Below are 19541 nucleotides of genomic sequence, written 5' to 3' on the forward strand. Positions count from 1 at the left end.
AAATCACCTGATCATAATTTATCTACCAGAAAACGCCCCCCAAACAAAAAACTTGGCCAGGTGCGGTGGCTCACGCCTGTAATCCCAATACTTTCAGAGGCTGAGAGAGGCTGATCACTTGAGCTCAGGAGTTCGAGACCACCCTGGGCAACACATTGAAACCTGGTCTCTGAAAAAATATAAAAATTAACTGGGCATGGTGGCACATGCCTGTAGTCCCAGCTACTTGGGAGGCGGGAGGATGGCTTAAGCCCAGGAGACAGAGGTTGCAGTGAACTGTGATCATACCACTGCATTGCAGCCTGGGCAACAGAGAAAGACCCTGTCTAAAACAAAACAAAACAAACCACTTTTGGTTAGTGCATATGACTCAGCATCATTTGATCAAGTATCACATTTTATGTAGGAATATACTTACTGGGATGTAATGTTGGGACATGTTGTCCAAGTCTGTCATCTTTTAGCATGTGTAGCAATGTTGTTTTTCCTGCATTATCCAATCCAAGAAATACCAATTTACCAGTTTTCTTATATAATCCTGCAAAGCAAGAGCTATGATTGGTCAAAGTGATATCTGATACTAATTATCCAAATGAATTTAAATTTGGCCCAATTAAGCTTGAAGTTCTAAACCTAGTTTCAGTTTTAAAAAAGCTATTTTAAATCTATTCATGGCCAGGCACAGTGGCTCACACCTGTAGTCCCAGCACTTTGGGAGGCTGAGGTGGGCGGATCACCTGAGGTAAGGAGTTTGACACCAGCCTGGCCAACAGGGTGAAACCCCGTATCTACTGAAAATACAAAAATTAGCCAGGTGTGGTGGCGTACGCCTGTAATCCCAGCTACTTGGGAAGCTGAGGCAGGAGAATCACTGGAACCCAGGAAGCGGAGGTTGCGGTGAGCTGCGATCATGCCATTGTACTCCAGCCCGGGCGACAAAGTGAGACTCTGTCTCAAAAAATAAATAAATAAATAAATAAATCTATTCATGATTTGGGACTTCAGATAATTATAAAACCAAACTTCAACCTAGTCAATAGAATATGTGTGTTGCCTTAACATATCTACAATGCCAAAATGCTGATTACTTTAATTTTAGAAGTATCAATCAGGTATTGATTGATAGATTTGATAGATAAATTGATAAATAGAAAAAAGGCGGCATTGATCAATTTATAATAGACTGGAATTGAACTGCTAAATTTCATATTGAACTTAATTAATTGATTTATTTAGAGACAGTGTCTTACTCTGTTGCCCAGGCTGGAGTGCAGTGGCATGATTACAGCTTTCTGCAGCCTCAACTTCCTGGGCTCAAGTGATCCTCCCACCTCAGCCTCCTGAGTAGCTAAGACTACAGGTGTGCACCACCACGCCCGACTAATTTTTGTATTTTTTGGTAGAGATGAGGTTTCACCATGTTGGCCAGGCTGGCCTCAAGTGATCTGCCCACCTTGCCCTCCCAAAGTGCTGGGATTATAGGCGTGAGCCACACGCCCAGCCAAACTTTATTTTTTACATGTTTAATTGTCTAACCTCCACAGAATTACATGTGAGCCACCACACCTGACTGAAATAAACAAACTTTTAAAGACATTAGGCAATTATAGTTTCAGGCCATCCGTTTTCAAATAAATTCATACTAAAATAACACTTCCTCCTTTGTCCATGCTTAAGTCTAAGAAGTAAATTGTTTGATGTCCTAATCTTTTAGTTTTGGGGGGAGAACTATATATATATATATTTTATCATTAAGGAATCTACTTCTATGACTGTCACTACTATGAGTGTCACGAAAAAGTAATTTGCCCAAGATTACATAATTTAAAAGGGATGCAATGAATAATTGAACATATTTGTATGATTACAAAGCCCATATTCTTTTTTTTTGAGACGGAGTCTCGCTCTGTCACCCAGGATGGAGTGCAATGGCACAATCTCGGATCACTGCAACCTCCGCCTCCCGGGTTCAAGTGATTCTCCTGCCTCAGCCTCCCAAGTAGCTGGGACTACAGGCACGTGCCACCATGCCCAGCTAATTTTTTGTATTTTTAGTAGAGACAGGGTTTCACCGTGTTAGCCAGGATGGTCTTGATCTCCTGACCTCGTGATCCGCCTGCTTCGGCCTCCAAAAGTGCTGGGATTACAGGCGTGAGCCACCACACCTGGCCTTAACTATTGTTAACTATTGCTTCATATATAAAGAGGCTCAACACAAATAAGCACTATTATATAAATAAAATTAAAGGAGATAACTATAGAGAACAAACGACCAGTATTACCTAGAAACTGTAGCAAGGAGGCTGGGCACAGTGGCTCACGCCTGTAATCCTAGCACTTTGGGAGTCCAAGGCGGGTGGATCATTTGAGGTCAGGAGTTCGAGACCAGATTGGCCAACATGGTGAAACCCCATCTCTACTAAAAATACAAAAAATTAGCCAGGCATGATAGTACCTGCCTGTAATCCCAGATACTCAGGAGGCTGAGGCAGGAGAATTGCTTGAACCAGGAGGCGAAGGTTGCAGTGAGCCGAGATCGCGCCACTGTGCTCCAACTTGGGCGACAGAGTGAGACTCTGTCTCAAAAAAAAAAAAAACTGTAGCAAGGCTGGGCACAGTGGCTCACGCCTGTAATCCTAGCACTTTGGGAGGCTGAGGTGGGCAGATCACGCGAGCTCAGGAGTTCAAGACCACCCTGGCCAACATGGTGAAGCCCCATCTTTACAAAAAATACAAAAATTAGCTGGTGTGATGGCACACACCTACAGTACCAGCTACTCAGGAGGTTGAGGCAGGAGAATCGCTTGAACCTGGGAGGTGGAGATTGCAGTGAGCCGCGATCGCGCCACTGCACTCCAGCCTGGGTAACAGAGCGAGACTCCATCTCAGAAACAAACAAACAAACAAAACACCAGCCTGGGCAACATAGCAAGACTCCGTCTCTATAAAATTAAAAAAAAAAAAAAAAGAACTGCTGGGTAAAGAAGTCTGATTTGGCATATTATAAACTGCTATTTATGGTGTACAAGCTACTTTATGGAACGTGCATTTTAATAATAATCCTGTAAGGATTAAATGACATAAAGCATTAAAGCACATAGGTAAACTAGCTAATAAATGATAGATATTTCTGTTAGTAATATTCCCAACACCTTAAGAGGTAGGAATTATTACTGCCATTTTACAGATAAGAAAACTCAGGCTAAGGTGAAAAAAGTAATTTGCCAAAGATTACTTAATTTAAAAGGGATACAATGAGTAATTGAATATCTATGTATGATTTCAAAGCCCATATTCTTAATTATTCTTAACTACTGGCTTATATATAAAGAGACTTGACACAGATAAGCACTATTAAATAAATAAGACCAAAGGGGATAACTGTAGAGAACAAAGGACCAACATTACCTAAAAACTGTAGCACACTGCTGAAACCACTGTAAATCCAATCAAATATGAAGGACATATCCAAATCTGATAGGGTCTGAAAAAAAAGAGTTTGAATTTAGTAGTCAACATTAAACACCAACATACATTAAACTCCAATACTGTTAAACACCAACTCTGAGTAGATAATCCTACAGCAACTTTACTACAAAGAGTTACACACCCTTATCCAGGCTGGTCTAATATGATCTATACTGTGCATAAAAAACAAAATGTGGGCTGAGTGTGGTGGCTCATGCTTGAAATTCCAGCACTTTGGGAGGGCTAGGCAGGAGGATCGCTTGAGATTGGGAGTTCAAGACCAGCCTGGGCAGCATGGCGAAACCCTGTTTCTACAAAAAATAAAAAGTTAGCTAGGCGTGGTGGTATGCACTTGTAGTCCCAGCTATTTAGGAGGCTGAGGTGGGAGGCTCACTTGAGCCCAGGAGGTTGAGGCTGCAGTAAGCCCTGATCAAACCACTGCACCCCAGCCTGGGTGCCAGAGTGAGACCCTGTCTTAAAAACAAAACAAAACAAAAACACAAAATGACATCAAAATATCAAGTAGAAACCATTCTTTGTCCATTAAAGTAGCAAAATGAAAAAGAATTATAACAGCCAGGACCAGAAAGGATGTGGTAAGAGGCACATTTGGTGGCAGTATAAATTGGTACAAAATAAATTAGGCAATAGTATATCTGTTAATATCATTTGACCCAAGAACTCTACTTTTAGAAATTATCTTAAATATAGGCCGAGTGCAGTGGCTCACACCTGTAATCCCAGCACTTTGGGAGGCCAAGGGAGTGGATCACCTGAGGTCAGGAGTTTGAGACCAGCCTGGCAAACATGGTGAAACCCCCTCTCTACTAAAAATACAAAAATTAGCTGGGCGTGGTGGTGCACGACTGTAGTCCCAGCTACTCCAGAGACTGAGGCACGAGAATTGCTTCAGCCTGGGAGGCGGAGGTTGCAGTGACCCGAGATTGTGCCACTGCACTCCAGCCTGGGTGACAGAGTGAGACTAGTCTCAAAAAACAAAAACAAACAAAAAAAGAAATTATCCTAAATATAGAGGGTGGGCGCGGTGGCTCACACTTGTAATCCCAGCATTTTTGGAGGCCGAGGCGGGCAGATCACTTGAGGTCAGGAGTTCAAGACCAGCCAGGCTGGCAACATGGTGAAATCTGGTCTCTACTAAAAACACAAAAATTCGGCCGGGCACGGTGGCTCACGCCTGTAATCCCAGCACTTTGGGAGGCTGAGGCGGGCGGATCACGAGGTCAGGAGATTGAGACCATCCTGGCTAACACCGTGAAACCCCATCTCTACTAAAAATACAAAAAATAGCTGGGCGAGGTGGCGGGCGCCTGTAGTCCCAGCTACTCTGGAAGCTGAGGCAGGAGAGTGGCGTGAAGCCGGGAGGCGGAGCTTGCAGTGAGCCGAGATAGCGCCACCGCACTCCAGCCTGGGCGACAGAGCGAGACTCTGTCTCAAAAAAAAATAAAATAAAATAAAAAATAAAATTTGCTGGGCGTGGTGGCGCGTGCCTGTAATCCCAGCTACTCGGCAGGCTAAGGCAGAATTGCTTGAACCCGGGAGGGGGAGGTTGCAGTGAGCCGAGATCGCGCCACTGCACTCCAGCCTGGGCGACGGAGCGAGACTTCATCTCAACAACAACAACAACAAAAATTAGCCGCTCATGGTGGCTAGCACCTGTAATCTCAGCTACTCGGGAGGCTGAGGCACAAGAATCGCTTGCACCGGGGAGGAGGAGGGTGCAGTGAGCCAAGATTTCACTACTGCACTCCAGAGTGAAACTGTCACAAAAAAAAAAAAAAAAGGAAATTATCCTAAATATAGAAAAGTTTCAAGTTTTATGTATAAAGATATGTATCACAAATGTTACTCAAGAAAAATTTTAGGCTGGGTATGGTGGCTAGCATCTGTAATCCCAGCACTTTGGGAGGTACAGGCAGGAGGATGGCTTGAGCCGAGGAGTTCAAGACCATCCTAGGCGATATAGTGAGACCCTCTCTCTATAAAAAATGAAAAAAAAAAGTTAGCTGGGCATGGTGGCTCACGCTTGTAGTCCCAGCTACTTGGCATGCTGAGTTAGGAGGATCCCTGGAGCCTGGGAAGTCAAGACGGTAGTGAGTCATGATTGTACCACTGTATGTCAGCCTGGGCAACAGAGCAAGATACTGTCTCAAAAAATAAAAAAATACATTATAGTATATACGGCCTATGAGGTATTTATCAAACCTCATTGTGGGTGGTTGGGGAGAGGGAGGAAGAAACATAAGGAGAAGAGAAAGAGGAGAAGAAGAAAGGTTATATTAATAAAGTAAGTTTCCAAGTCTAATTATACCTGTGTGGAATAAAAATACTTTTTCTCTTTATGTTGGTCTTATTAGCAATTGGTTCCAGGTGGTAAGTTTCTGGGTGTTATCTTTCTGTATCTTTCAAAGTGTAATTACATTATCAATTTTTTTTTTAAGAGACAGGGGTCTCACTATGTTGCCCAGGTTGGTCTCAAAGTCCTGGGCTTAAGCCATCCTCTCACCTGTGCCTCCCAAAGTGCTGGAGATTACAGGCGTGAGCCACCATGCCTGGCCATTACTGAATGGTATAAAAAAAATCTTTTAAATCATAGTAGAAAACTTCAGTATTTACTTGATATATCCCTTGATAAACCAATAGGGTAATATGGAAAATTAAGAGGGAAAAAAGCCTCTTAAGAAAGATCACATCCCAGCCTGGCCAACATGACAAAACTCCATCTCTACTAAAAATAAAAAAATTAGCCAGGCGTGGTAGTGCACATGTGTAATTCCAGCTACTAGGGAGGCTGAGGCAGGAGAATTGTTTGAACCCAGGGGCAGAGGTTGCAGCGAGCCGAGATCACGCCACTGCACTCCAGCCTGGGCGACAGAGTGAAACTCCGTATCAAAAAAAAAATTTTTTTTAAATCACATATATAAAAATATACTTTTGACTGGGAGTGGTGGCTCACACCGGTAATCCCAGGACATCGAGAGGCCAAGGCAGGCAGATCACTTGAGGCCAAGAGTTCAAGACCAGCCATGGCCAACATGGCAAAACCCCAACTCTACTAAAAATACAAAAATTAGCTGAGTGTGGTGGCACATGCCTATAATCCTAGCTTCTCGGGTGGCTGAGGCACAAGAATTGCTTGAGCCCAGGAGGCAGAGGCTGCAGTGAGCTGAAATCCAGCCACTATACTCCAGCCTGGGCGACAGAGTGAGACTCTGTCTTAAAAAAAGAAAAAAAAAAAAAAAAAAAAATTTCTCTCCCTCTCTCTTTCAGGGTTGGGTGTGGTAACTTATGCCGGTAATCCCAGCTACTCAGGAGGCCAAGGTGGGAGGATCACTTGAGGCCAGGAGTTCAAGACCAGCCTGGGTAACAAAGCAAGACCCCTGTCTCGACAAAAAATTAAAAATTTGCTAGGCATACTGGCGTGCACCCGTCCCAGCTACTCAGGAGGCTGAGACAAGAGGATCGTCTGGGAGGCGGAGGTTGTGGTAAGCTGAGATTGTGCCACTGCACTCTAGTCTGGGTGACAGAGTGAGACCCAGTCTCAAAAATAAAAAATAAAAATAAAATAAAATCACTCCAGCTCATGACTCTGACAAGTAATTCCTTCACCTCCCTCATATTCCACATCCACTCATCCCTAGTCCTTTCAATTTCTTGCAGTGAAGACTCATGCTTTCTTTGGTTCTCACAGGAACCACCTGGTCAAGAACCTTATGTCACATTCCTAAACAACCATCTTAACCTCAAAATTTGTCTCTACCCTTCTTGTTTTTTTTTGAGACACAGTCTCCCTCTGTCACCCAGGCTGGAGTGCAGTGGTGCGATCTCAGCTCACTGCAACATCCACCTCCTGGCCTCAAGTGATTCTCCTGTCTCAGCCTCCCGAGTAGCTGAGATTACAGGTGCCCGCCACTATGCCTGGCTAATTTTTGTATTTTTAGTAGAGATGGGGTTTCACCATCTTGGCCAGGCTGGTCTTGAACTCCTGACCTCATGATCCACCCGCCTCGGCCTCCCAAAGTGCTGGGATTACAGGTGTGAGCCACCGCACCCGGCAACACATATTACTTTCTTACTTGCAGCTTTCCCTAGGTCAAAGTAAACTGCTTGCCATTCACTGTGGGTAACCCATATTTTGCCATCTTAAAACCTTTGCCCTTATGCCTGTAATCCCAGCACTTTGGTGCTTAAAGCAGAGCAGAGCCTATCTCCAGGATTCATAAAGTGTGTGACCTTGGACAAGTTATAAATTTCTCCTGAAAAATCTCTCAGGGTGTATAAAGATCAAATGAGGTAAAATGCACAAAATAAGCCTGGTTGTTGTTATTATTAAGAAGTGAGGCAACTGGGTGCAGTGGCTCATGCCTGTGATCCCAGAACTTTGGGAGGACGAGGCAGGAGGTCCCAAGGTCAAGAGATCGAGACCATCCTGGCCAACATGGTGAAACCCCACCTCTACTAAAAATACAAAAATTCTGGCCGGGCACGGTGGCTCACGCCTGTAATCCCAGCACTCTGGGAGGCCGAGGCGGGTGGATCACGAGGTCAGGAGATGGAGACCATCCTGGCTAATACAGTGAAACCCCGTCTCGACTAAAAAATACAAAAAATTAGCCGGGCGTAGTGGTGGGTGCCTGTAGTCCCAGCTGCTTGGGAGGCTGAGGCAGGAGAATGGCATGAACCTGGGAGGCGGAGCTTGCAGTGAGCCAAGATTGCGCCACTGCACTCCAGCCTGGGCGACAAAGCAAGACTCCATCTCAAAAAACAAAACAAAACAAAACAAAACAAAAATTAGCCAGGCATGGTGGCACGTGCCTGTAGTCCCAGCTACTCGGGAGGCTGAGACAGGAGACTCGCTTGAATCTAGGAGGTGGAGGTTGCAGTGAGCCAAGATCGCGCCACTGCACTCCAGCCTGGGCAACAGAGTGAGACTCCATTTCAAAAAAAAGAAGTGAGGCCAGGTGCAGTGGCTCATGCCTGTAATCCCAGCACTTTGGGAGGCCGAGGCGGGCGGATCACCTGAGGTCAGGAGTTCGAGACTAGCCTGGCCAACATGGTGAAACCCCGACTCTACTAAAAATACAAAAATTAGGCTGGGCGCAGTGGCTCACTCCTGTAATCCCAGCACTTTGGGAAGCTGAGGCGGGTGGATCATCTGAGGTCAGAAGTTTGAGACCAGCCTGGCCAACATGGTGAAACCCCAACTCTACTAAAAATACAAAAATTAGCCAGGCGTGGTCATGGGCCCCTGTAATCCCAGCTACTCAGGAGGCTGAGGCAGGAGAATTACTTGAACCCAAGAGGTGCAGGTTGCAGTGAGTGGAGATTTTGCCACTGTACTCCAGCCTGGGTGACAGAGTGAGACTCCATCTCAAAAAAAAAAAAAAATTAGCCAGGCATGGTGGTGCACACCTGCAGTACCAGCTACTCAGGAGGCTGAGGTGGAACGATTGCTTGAGCCTCGGAGGTAGAGATTGTAATGAGCTGTGCACCACTGCACTCCAGCCAGGGTGACAGTAAATGGGATAAGAGGTTAATAGGTGAGGCAGTGAGGAGAGATTCCGATTTCAAAAAATTTCAAATGGTAAAAAACTAAAATCGTTTAAAAAAATGTTGGAAATGGGAAATGGGATAAGGGAAGTGAGGTTTTTTGTTTTTTTTTTTTTTTTGAGACAGAGTCTTGCTCTGTCGCCCAGGCTAGAGTGCAATGGCTCGATCTCAGCTCACTGAAACCTTCTCTTCCCAGGTTCAAGTGATCCTTCTGCCTCAGCCTCTCGAGTAGCTGGGATTACAGGCAGGCACTGCCACGCCTGACTAATTTTTATGTTTTTAGTAGAGACTGGGCTTCACCATATTGGCCAGGCTGGTCTCCAACTCCTGACCTCAAGTGATCCGCCTGCCTCGGCCTCCAAAAGTGCTGGGATTACAGGCGTGAGCCACCCCACGCCTGGAAGTGAAATTTCCTTCTCAAAGAGGGTGAGGCTTGAGTATGATGATAAACTGAAGAGAAGGAGCTAGTGGAATGGAAGAAGTAATAGGGAAGAAAGGAATTAACCAAATGGGACAAAGTCCCAAGAGGAGCTTGGACTGATAGCATATCTCTCTGTCTAAGATTAGGAGGAAAGATGGCCAGAAAATTTGTGGAGGTGGTGGGACTCTGACTCCAAAAGTGAAGGGGTATAGAGAATTTTTGAGGAGCAGAGCAAGCATTACAATAGCTACTATGGGGAATGAATCAAGTTAAAAGAGTGCCAAAAAAAGCCAAGGACTCAGTTGGAATTGAAACTCAAACATTCACAGCAGTGCCAATCTGTGCTGATTTCCAACTTCCACCCTCCACCAGCAGTGCTCAACATGGAGTGACTAGAGATTAGGAACATCCAGAATAGAAATGAAAAAGGACAAGGGGAACAGGATTTTGAGAGTACTAGTGAGAGGGGCTGTAGGGATCTGATCAGAAGTTCAAGTTGAGTGGACAAAAGTAAAGAAAGGTAGTATACAGAGATGGGGCGGTGATCAAAGGCAGGCTTCTCACAGAACAGAATTGGGAAAATAGGGTAGAAAAAGTCCCTAAGCCAAAAACAGAAAAGGGTGAGAGAGGTGAAAGGTGGGCCAGAATTGTGCCAGCAAAGTGGAAGAGAATATAGGGGGTTCAAGAATTCAAGAGAAGTTCAGGGTTGGGTGGTGGCAAACTCCAAGGCCTGGCTCTGGCATCGACAGATAAAGAAAAATGGAGGTGAAAGATACTGGAAGCCAGGCTAGAGGGTACACTGTCCACATTGACAGGCAGTGTAATCACCTGGAAGACTGGAGGGCACTGATACAGACTGTGAATCAAGTGGCAAAGTCCTCACTGAAGATGATTGTTGGTAGGTGAGAGCTAAGGAATGGTGAAAAGCCTTCACAGAAAAAGGATTTTTTGCATAAGGATGGTACCAATTTGCTGTTGTAAAATTTGTCCCAAGAGAGATAATCTAAGAAGACACAGACAAACTCTGCTTGGGAAGATAATAATATATATGTTTCTCTAAAATTGTGGTTTCAGCCAGGCACAATGGCTCACACCTGTAATCCCAGGACTTTGGGAGGCTGAGGCGGGTGGATCACCTGAGGTCAGGAGTTCAAGACCAGCCTGGCCAACGTGGCAAAACCCCATCTCTACTAAAAATACAAAAATTAGCTGGGTGTGGTGGTGCACACCTGTAATCCCAGCTACCCAGGAGGCTGAGGCAGGGGAATCACTTGAACCCGGGAGGCAGAGGTTGCAGTGAGCCGAGATCGAGCCACTGCATCACAGCCTGGGCGACAGAGCAAGACTCTGCCTCAAAAAAAAAAAAAAATTGTGGTTTCTAGGAACCTTAAAACAAACTAGAAGTAATTAGAAACAGAATTAACTTTTTTTAATTGTTGTTTTAAGTAGAAGTAAAAATGCCCAACTAAGAATAAAAGTTACTTAGCTGCAAACAGATACCTGAGCCCAGAAAACAGGTTACACAACACCATGAACACACTATTAAGACATGTGAAGAGCAAAGGTCAAGAACAAGGAAACATACACACGTCAGCAGATTTATTTATTGCACCAGTACCAAACAGGAAACGTCTCTATGCAGATTAGAAAAGTGATCTACTCAAGTAACATGAAAACCAGTGCAAAGGATGTAATGGAACAGAATCTCAGATTACAAGTAACTTCTTAAAGCCTTGTTCCATTAAACTTACATGGATGGCTCATTTAAATGAAATATCCTGGATAGATAAATCCATAGAGTAAGTATATTAGTGGTTGTCAGACTGAAGGAAGGAAAAATGGGGAATGATTGCTAATGGGTACTGGGTTTCTTCTTGGGATGATCACATGTTCTGGAATTAGATAGTGGCGATGTTTACACAACATTGTGACTATACTAAAAACACTTAATTGTACAATTTTAAAAGGTCGATTTTATGGTATATCAACTATATCTCAAAAAAGCTATTATAGAAAAATTTTAAAAAGCTTATATGGCATTTAATATTTAAAACTGATTTACATGAGTAATTACACAAAACCATTTACTTTTTTTTTTGGGACAGAGTCTCGCCTGTCGCCCAGGATGGAGTGCACTGGCGCGATCTCCTCTCACTGCAAGCTCCACCTCCCAGGTTCACGCCATTCTCCTGCCTCAGCCTCCCGAGTAGCTGGGACTACAGGAGCCTGCCACCACGCATGGCTAATTTGTTATATTTTTAGTAGAGACGGGGTTTCACCATGTTAGCCAGGATGGTCTCGATCTCCTGACCTCGTAATCTGCCCTCCTTGGCCTACCAAAGTGTTGGGATTACAGGTGTGAGACACCGCGCCCCGCCACTTTTTATTTTTTTGACACAGAGTCTCCCTCTCACCTAGGCTAGAGTTCAGGAGCGCCGTCTCTGTTCACTGCAACCTCAACCTCGGGGACTCAAGCAATCCAATCCTCCCACCTCAACCTCCTGAGTACCTGGGGCTACAGGCATAGGCCACTATGCCCGGCTCATTTACTTTTTAAAACCGGCTGGGCATGGTGGCTCACGCCTGTAATCCCAGCACTTTGGGAGGCCGAGGCGGGCGGATCACGAGGTAAGGAGATCGAGACCAACCTGGCTAACTCGGTGAAACCCCATGTCTACCGAAAATACAAAAAAATTAGCCGGGCGTGGTGGTGGGCGCCTGTAGTCCCAGCTGCTCGGGAGGCTGAGGCAGGAGAATGGCGTGAACCCAGGAGGCGGAGCTTGCAGTGAGCCGAGATTGCACCACTGCACTCCAGCCTGGGCGACAGAGTGAGACTCCATCCCCAAAAATAAATAAATAAATAAATAAATAAATAAATAAATAAATAAATAAATAAATCCACACATTAAGGGCCGGACGCAGTGGCTGACACCTGTAATCCCAGCACTTTGGGAGGCCGAGGCGGGCAGATCACCTGAGTTCGGGAGTTTGAGATCAGCCTGACCAACATGGAGAAACCCTGTCTCTACTAAAAATACAAAATTAGCCGGGCGTGGTGGCGCATGCCTATAATCCCAGCTACTCAGGAGGCTGAGGCAGGAGAATCGCTTGAACCTGGGAGACAGAGGTTGCAGTGAGCCGAGATCGTGCCACTGCACTCCAGCCGGGGTGACAGAGCAAGACTCCGACTCAAAAAAAAAAAAAAAAAAAAAAAAAAAAAATATATATATATATATATATATATATATATTTAGTTTGTGACCAGCCTTGGCAACATGGAAAAACCCCATTTCTATAAAAAATACAAAAATTAGCCAGACGCGATAGCATGCACTTGGTGACAGTGAGACCCTGCCTCAAAAAAAAAATAAAAAATTAAAAATACACATTAGTTCTCAGGGGTCCTGTAAAAAAAAAAAAAAAAAATACATATAAGATGACAAAATACAAATACCCAAAAAGTACTGTTGGGAGAAAATAAGGGAAATAATAGTCTAAAGAGGCAAATATGACATCAGAGTATGATTGTAGAATCAATGCACTAATAACTTTGGGATGCAAAGCATGGTAATGCTATGGTGAAATGGGTGTAGTAACTGTCCTAGAATACAAATATCCAGGCTGAGCACAGTGGCTCATGTCTGTAATCCCCGCACTTTGGGAGGCCAAGGCAGGAGGATCACCTGAGACCAGGAGTTAAAGACCTGCCTGAGCAACATAACAAGATCCCATCTTTAAAAAAAAAATTTTTTTTTTTTGAGACTAAGTCTCACTCTGTCGCCCAGGCTGGAGTGCAGTGGCGCAATCTCAGCTCACTGCAACCTCCCCCTCCTGGGTTCAAGCAATTCTCTGCCTCAGCCTCCCGAGTAGAAGGGATTACAGGCACCCGCCACCATGCCCAGCTAATTTTTTTGTATTTCTAGTAGGGACGGGGTTTCACCATCTTGGCCAGGCTGGTCTTGAACTCCTGACCTCGAGATCCACTTGCCTCGGTGTCCCAAAGTGCTGGGATTACAGATGTGAGCCACCATGCCTGGTACAAAAAATTTTTTAAATTATCTGGGTATGGTAGCAAGAAACTGCAGTCCCAGCTACTCAGGAGGCTGAGGCGGGAGGAATGCTGGAGTCCAAGAATTCAAGTAGTGAGCTATGATCACACCACTGCATTCCAACCTGGGCAACAAAGTGAGATCCCGTCTTTTTTTTTTTAAAAAAAAAGGACGAACTGGGCATGATGGCTCATGCCTGTAATCCCAGCACTTTGGGAGGCCAAGGTGGGGGGATCACTTGAACCCAGGAGTTTCAGACCAGCCTGGGCAACATGGGAAGACCCCATCTCTACAAAAAAATACAAAAATAGGCCAGGCGCGGTGGCTCATGCCTGTAATCCCAGCACTTTGGGAGGCCGAGATGGGGGGATCACTTGAACCCAGGAATTTGAGACCAGACTGGGCAACATGGGAAGACCCTGTGTCTACAAAAGAAAAAATACAAAAATAGGCCAGGCGCGGTGGCTCACCCCTGTAATCCCAGCACTTTGGGAGGCCGAGGCGGGCAGATCATGAGGTCAGGAGTTTAAGACCAGCCTGACCAACATGGTAAAACACCTTCTCTACTAAAAATACAAAAATTAGCTGGGCGTGGTGGCATGCACCTGTAATCCCAGCTACTTAGGAGGCTGAGGCAGGAGAATCGCTTGAACCCGGGAGGTGGAGGTTGCAGTGAGCCAAGATCGCGCCACTGCACTCCAGCCTGGGTGACAGAGCAAGACTCCATCTCAAAAAAAAAAAAAAAAAAAAACAATTAGCTGGATGTGGTGCTGGGCACCTGTAGTTCCATCTACTCGGGAAGCTGAGGTATGAGAATTGCTTGAACCCGGGAGGCAGAGGTTGCAGTGAGCCAAGATCGTGCCACTGCACTCCAGCCTAGGCAACAGGGCAACATTCTGTCTCAAAAAAAAAAAAGAAAAAAAAGAAAAAGAAAACGATGGATAAAACCATGACAAATATAAATAGTAGAACATTTTTAAGAGTGGCCAAGGTGAGGGCTGGGCACAGTGGCTCATACCTGTAATCCCAGCACTTTAGGAGGCCAAGGCAGGCAGATCACTTGAGGTCAGGAGTTCGAGACCAGCCTGGCCAACACAGTGAAACCCCGAGTTGGGATGAGTATTTAAAGTGAGTGAGCGTAGAAATACTATGCTCAGCCAAGTGAGTACTTAACGAAATGAGTGTAGAAGGCTGGGGGAGGTGGCTCACGCCTGTAATCCCAGCACTTTAGGAGGCTGAGGGGGGCGGATCACCTGAGGTTGGGAGTTCGAGACCAGCCTGACCAACATGGAGAAACCTCGTTTCTACTAAAAATACAAGATTAGCCGAGTATGGTGGCATATGCCTGTAATCCCAGCTACTCGGGAGGCTGAGGCAGGAGAATCGCTTGAACCCAGGAGGCAGAGGTTGCAGTGAGCTGGAGATCGTGCCATTGCACTCCAGCCTGGGCAACAAGAGCAAAACTCCATCTCAAAAAGAAAAACAAAAAAAAGTAAGTGTAGAAATACACCTATAGCAGGACACAGTGGCTCATGCCTGTAATCCAAGCACTTTAGGAGGCCAAGCCGGACTGATCACTTGAGTTCAAGACCAGCCTGGCCAACATGGTGAAACCCCATCTCTACTAAAAATACAAAAATTAGCAAGGGTGGTGTGGTGCATGCCTGTAATCCTAGCTACTTGAGAGGCTGAGGCAGGAGAATCACTTGAACCCTGGAGGTAGAGGTTGCAGTGAGCCTGGAGCCACTGCACTCCAGCCTGGGTGATAGAGGGAGACTCCGTCTCAAAAAAAAAAAAAGAAAAAAGAAAAGAAATACTAATTTAGCATTCTAACTTGTAAGCTTCAAATGATGTGGCAATGACTTTCATTTCTTTTTCTATTTCTTTTTTTTTTTTTTTTTTTTAGCAACAGTGTCTTTTTCTGTCACCCAGGCTGGAGTGCAGTGGCATGATCACAGGTCACTGTAGTCTTGACCCGGCTTCAAGCAATCCTCCCATCTCAGCAGCGGAGTAGCTGGGACTACTGGCCTGCTAGCCAGGGCCCTGCACCCAGCAAATTTTTTTTTTTTAATGTAGAGACTGGGTCTTGCTATGTTGCCCAGGCTGATTTTCATTTCTGTTAGGCTCATCTTTTTTCTTAATTCTTGCTTGAATTTCTATTCCAGTACAATAATGCAAGTCAAAGGAAGGTTAAAATGTACCTTATTTAAACTGCTAATCTTTGTAATTACTGACAGTGCATCTCTGACATTTCTAAAATGAAGACACCTTCCTTTTCTACAAACTCAGAAAATGCCAATGAACTATCTTAACATTTTTTAAGTTCAAAACATTTTGGTGACAGACACAAGTCTACTGAAAGGTATAATAGTAGATATTCATGTTGCTTTGCTATACTGGCACCACCATTTATTTGTCATCTGTAAAATGACAGCTAGTGCCTTACTCATAGTAGTCAATAAATGTTCCTTTTCTTTCCTTCTTTCATTGTTTCAATGTGACTTAGTCTTCACTGATACTTTAACACAGAATATAGGACGTCTTCAAAGACACTTAGTAATATAGAGGCTGATGTAAGAACACACAAATAAATAATACTAGGTTTAATTTTTCAAGTTAAAAGGACTTCTTCACCTCATTTTGTCCACTGTACCAAACACCTTAAATTGCTGACCAACTTGGTTCTTTCAGCTAACAATGTCAAAGTTTTAGCTGTTTTAAAACAAATCTTCTTGGAAAAGCTTCAACACCTTAAAAATCAGTACAGTGGCCCACTGAGGTGGCTCATGCCTTTAATCCCAGCAGTTTGGCAGGCCGAGGTGAGCAGATCACCTGAGGTCAGGAGTTGGAGACCAGACTGGCCAACATAGAGAAATCCCATCTCTACTAAAAATAGAAAAATTAGGCCGGATGCGGTGGCTCACGCCTATAATCCCAGCACTTTGGGAGGCCGAGGCAGGCGGATCACGAGGTCAGGAGATAGAGACCATCCTGGCTAACACAGTGAAACCCCATCTCTACTAAAAAATACAAAAAAAATAGCCGGGCGTGGTGGCGGGCGCCTGTAGTCCCAGCTACTCGGGAGGCTGAGCCAGGAGAATGGCGTGAACCCGGGAGGCGCAGCTGGCAGTGAGCCGAGATCGTGCCACTTCACTCCAGCCTGAGCGACAGAGGGAAGACTCCGTCTCAAAAAAAAAAAAAAACAAAAAAACACGCACACAAAAATTAGCCGGGCGTGGTGGCACGCGCCTGTAATCCCAGCTACTCAGGAGGCTGAGACAGGAGAATCGCTGGAACCCAGAAGGCGGAGATTGCAGTGAGCAGAGATCGTGCCACTGCACCCCAGCCTGGGCGACAAGAGGGAAACTCTATCTCAAAACAACAACAAAAATTTTAAAAATTAAAACAAAAATCAGTACAGTTTTCTCAACAGTGTATCTTTTTTCCACTTAACTGGGACTTTGGGCTACGGAAAACGTTAACCAGTACTAGCAAAGAAGCTCAATTTGCCTCTACACTAATTGGGACCGCTGAAAACTCCAGGTCGTGTCATAGCCTCTTCAGCTGTCAGTGAGACCCGCCACCTTCCCCTTACCAGGTAAGGAAACTTAGGCCCAGGGGAAGGAAGGGGCTTGCCTGCAGCCACCTCGTTCTTTCCTGAAAAGACCAAGGGTCTGACAGCAGCAGTGTTCTGCCCCGAGGGCTATCAGACGGCCCCGCGGAGCATGGATGAGACCTGTCCTCCCTCGCGCCGCCTAACCCCGGGGTGAAAAACAGGCGCCCATTCACGCAGTGCCACAGGCAGGGACCCAGAGTAGGACTTGGCCCTAAAAGTGCGCCTTCTAGGGGATCCATAGCTGCTGCCCACCGGTCCTCCCAGAAGGAGGGGCTGTCACTCACCTGCGACTGGAGAGAACGCAATCCCCTACTTGGCGTTGGCCGTACACCAGGAGACCGAACTGCAAAGCGCGATGGCTGCCGTGGCCCCAGTTCGCATCAGCCCCTTCCGGGCCGGCGGGTGCCTCACTAGCGACAGTCCGCAGGACCGCGTCGCCGAGCGCCCTAGGTTCCGCCTCCTGGCAGTCTTGCCGCCAATTCCCCAGTTGAGCGAGCCTGCTCGCAACCCCTATCACCGCCCGGGTCTCCCAGCCGCCTGGTCTCCCCACACCCGCCCGCCCGAAGGGATTTTAGGGGCCTGCGTGCCGAGAAGGGAACATCCCGTGCCTCCCTAGGGGAAATTACTTTTGGCATTTTTTTTTTTTTTTTTTTGAGACGTTGTCTCGCTCTGTCTCCCAAGCTGGGGTGCAGTGGCGCAATCTGGGCTCACTGCAGCCTCCACCCCCTGGATTCAAGCGATTCTCCTACCTCAGCCTCCCGAGTAGTGGGGACTACGGGCACCCGCCACCACCGTCCGGCTAATTTTTTTTTTTTTGAAACGGAGTCTCGATTTTGTCGCCCAGGCTGGAGTGCAATGGCACGATCTCAGCTCACGGTAACCTCCGCCTCCCGGGTTCAAGCGATTCTTCTACCTCAGCCTCCTGAGTAGCTGGGAGCACAGGCGCGCACCACCATGCCCGGCTAATTTTTGTATTTTTAGTAGAGACGGGGTTTCATCATGTTGTCCAGGCTGGTCTCGAACTCCTGACCTAAAGTGAACCGACCGCCTCGGCCTCCCAAAGTGCTAGGATTACAGGCGTGAGCCACTGCGCCCGGCTAATTTTTGTATTTTTAGTAGAGACCGGGTTTCACCATGTTGGCCAGGCTGGTCTCAAACTCCTTAGCATAAGTGATCCACTTGCCTCAGCCTCCCAAAGTGCTGGGATCACCACCGCTCCCTGCCTAAAATACATTTTCAAAGTACACGTGTTTATTGAATTCATTTTTTTTCTTTTTTTGTTATTTGTGCTTATTGAATTCACCAGTGATTTACACAATGTAGCTATGTACCAGATAATGTGTTGGATGCTGGTTATTCAGCTTTTATTCAGCTGGTTATTCAGTTGTTTTATAGATGGTCTTGGCCAGGCGCGGTAGCTCACACCTGTGATCTCAGCACTTTGGGAGGTCAAGGTGGGTGAATCACCTGAGGTTAGAGTTCAAGACCAACCTGGCCAACATAGTGAAACCCCATCTCTACAAAAATACAAAAATTAGCCAGGCATGATGGCAGGTGCCTGTAATGCCAGGTACTCGGGAGGCTGAGGCAGGAGAATCACTTGAACCCGGGAGGTGGAGGTTGCAGTGAGCCGAGATCACACCATTGCACTCTAGCCTGGGCGACAGAGCGAAACTCTGTCTCCGTCTCAAAAAATAAATAAATAAATAAATAAATAAAATTAAAAATAAATTTAAAAATTATATATATATAAAAATATATAGAGACGGTCTTGCTCTTTCTCCCAGGCTGGAGTCCAGTGGCGCTATCATGGCTCACTGCAGCCTCAATCTCTTGGGCTCAAGGAATCCTCCCACGTAGCTGGGACCACAGGCATGTGCCACCAGGCCCAGCTAATATTTTAATTGTTTTGTAGAGATAGGGGTCTCATTATGTTGCCCACGCTGATCTTGAACTCCTGGGCTTAAGCAATCCTCCGGCCTCTGCCTCCCAAAGTGCTGAGATTACAGGAGTGTAGTCAGATAGTCAGCATTTTTTTTTTTTGGAGGCGGAGTCTCGCTCTGTCGCCCAGGCTGGAGTGCAATGGTGCGAGCTTGAGCTCTTCTCACTGCACCTCCGCCTCTCAGGTTCAAGCAATTCTCCTGCCTCAACCTCCCAAGTAGCTGGGACTACAGGCGCACTCCACCATGCCTGGCCAATTTTTTGTATTTTAGTAGAGACAGGGTTTCATGGTGTTGCCCAGGCTGGTCACGCCCGACTAATTTTTTGTATTTTATTAGAGATGGGGTTTCACCGTGTTGCCCAGCCTGGTCTCAAATGCCTGAGCTCAGGCAATCCACCTGCCTTGGCCTCCCAAAGTGCTAGGATTACAGGCGTGAGCCACCGCACCTGGCCATAGTCAGCCTTTTTGTATGTTTGT

At 46.0% G+C, this 19541-nt stretch overlaps 1 protein-coding gene across 1 annotated transcript in view; it reads right to left on the reverse strand.

Annotated features, from left to right (window-relative positions):
* The window catches only part of SAR1B (secretion associated Ras related GTPase 1B), a 36867-nt gene extending 19327 nt beyond the window's left edge, over positions 1-17540 (reverse strand). The window contains exons 1-3 of the mRNA XM_054489005.2: positions 17407-17540; positions 3409-3484; positions 419-538 (exon numbers count right to left, since the gene is read on the reverse strand). Coding sequence (XP_054344980.1) covers positions 419-538; positions 3409-3466 — 178 coding nt within the window. The 5' untranslated portion in view covers positions 3467-3484; positions 17407-17540. The remainder of the gene's footprint in view (positions 1-418; positions 539-3408; positions 3485-17406) is intronic.
* Between the last annotated feature and the right edge of the window lie 2001 nt (positions 17541-19541).

The sequence above is a fragment of the Pongo pygmaeus genome, chromosome 4 (assembly GCF_028885625.2).
Source record: "Pongo pygmaeus isolate AG05252 chromosome 4, NHGRI_mPonPyg2-v2.0_pri, whole genome shotgun sequence".
Classification (NCBI taxonomy): domain Eukaryota; kingdom Metazoa; phylum Chordata; class Mammalia; order Primates; family Hominidae; genus Pongo; species Pongo pygmaeus.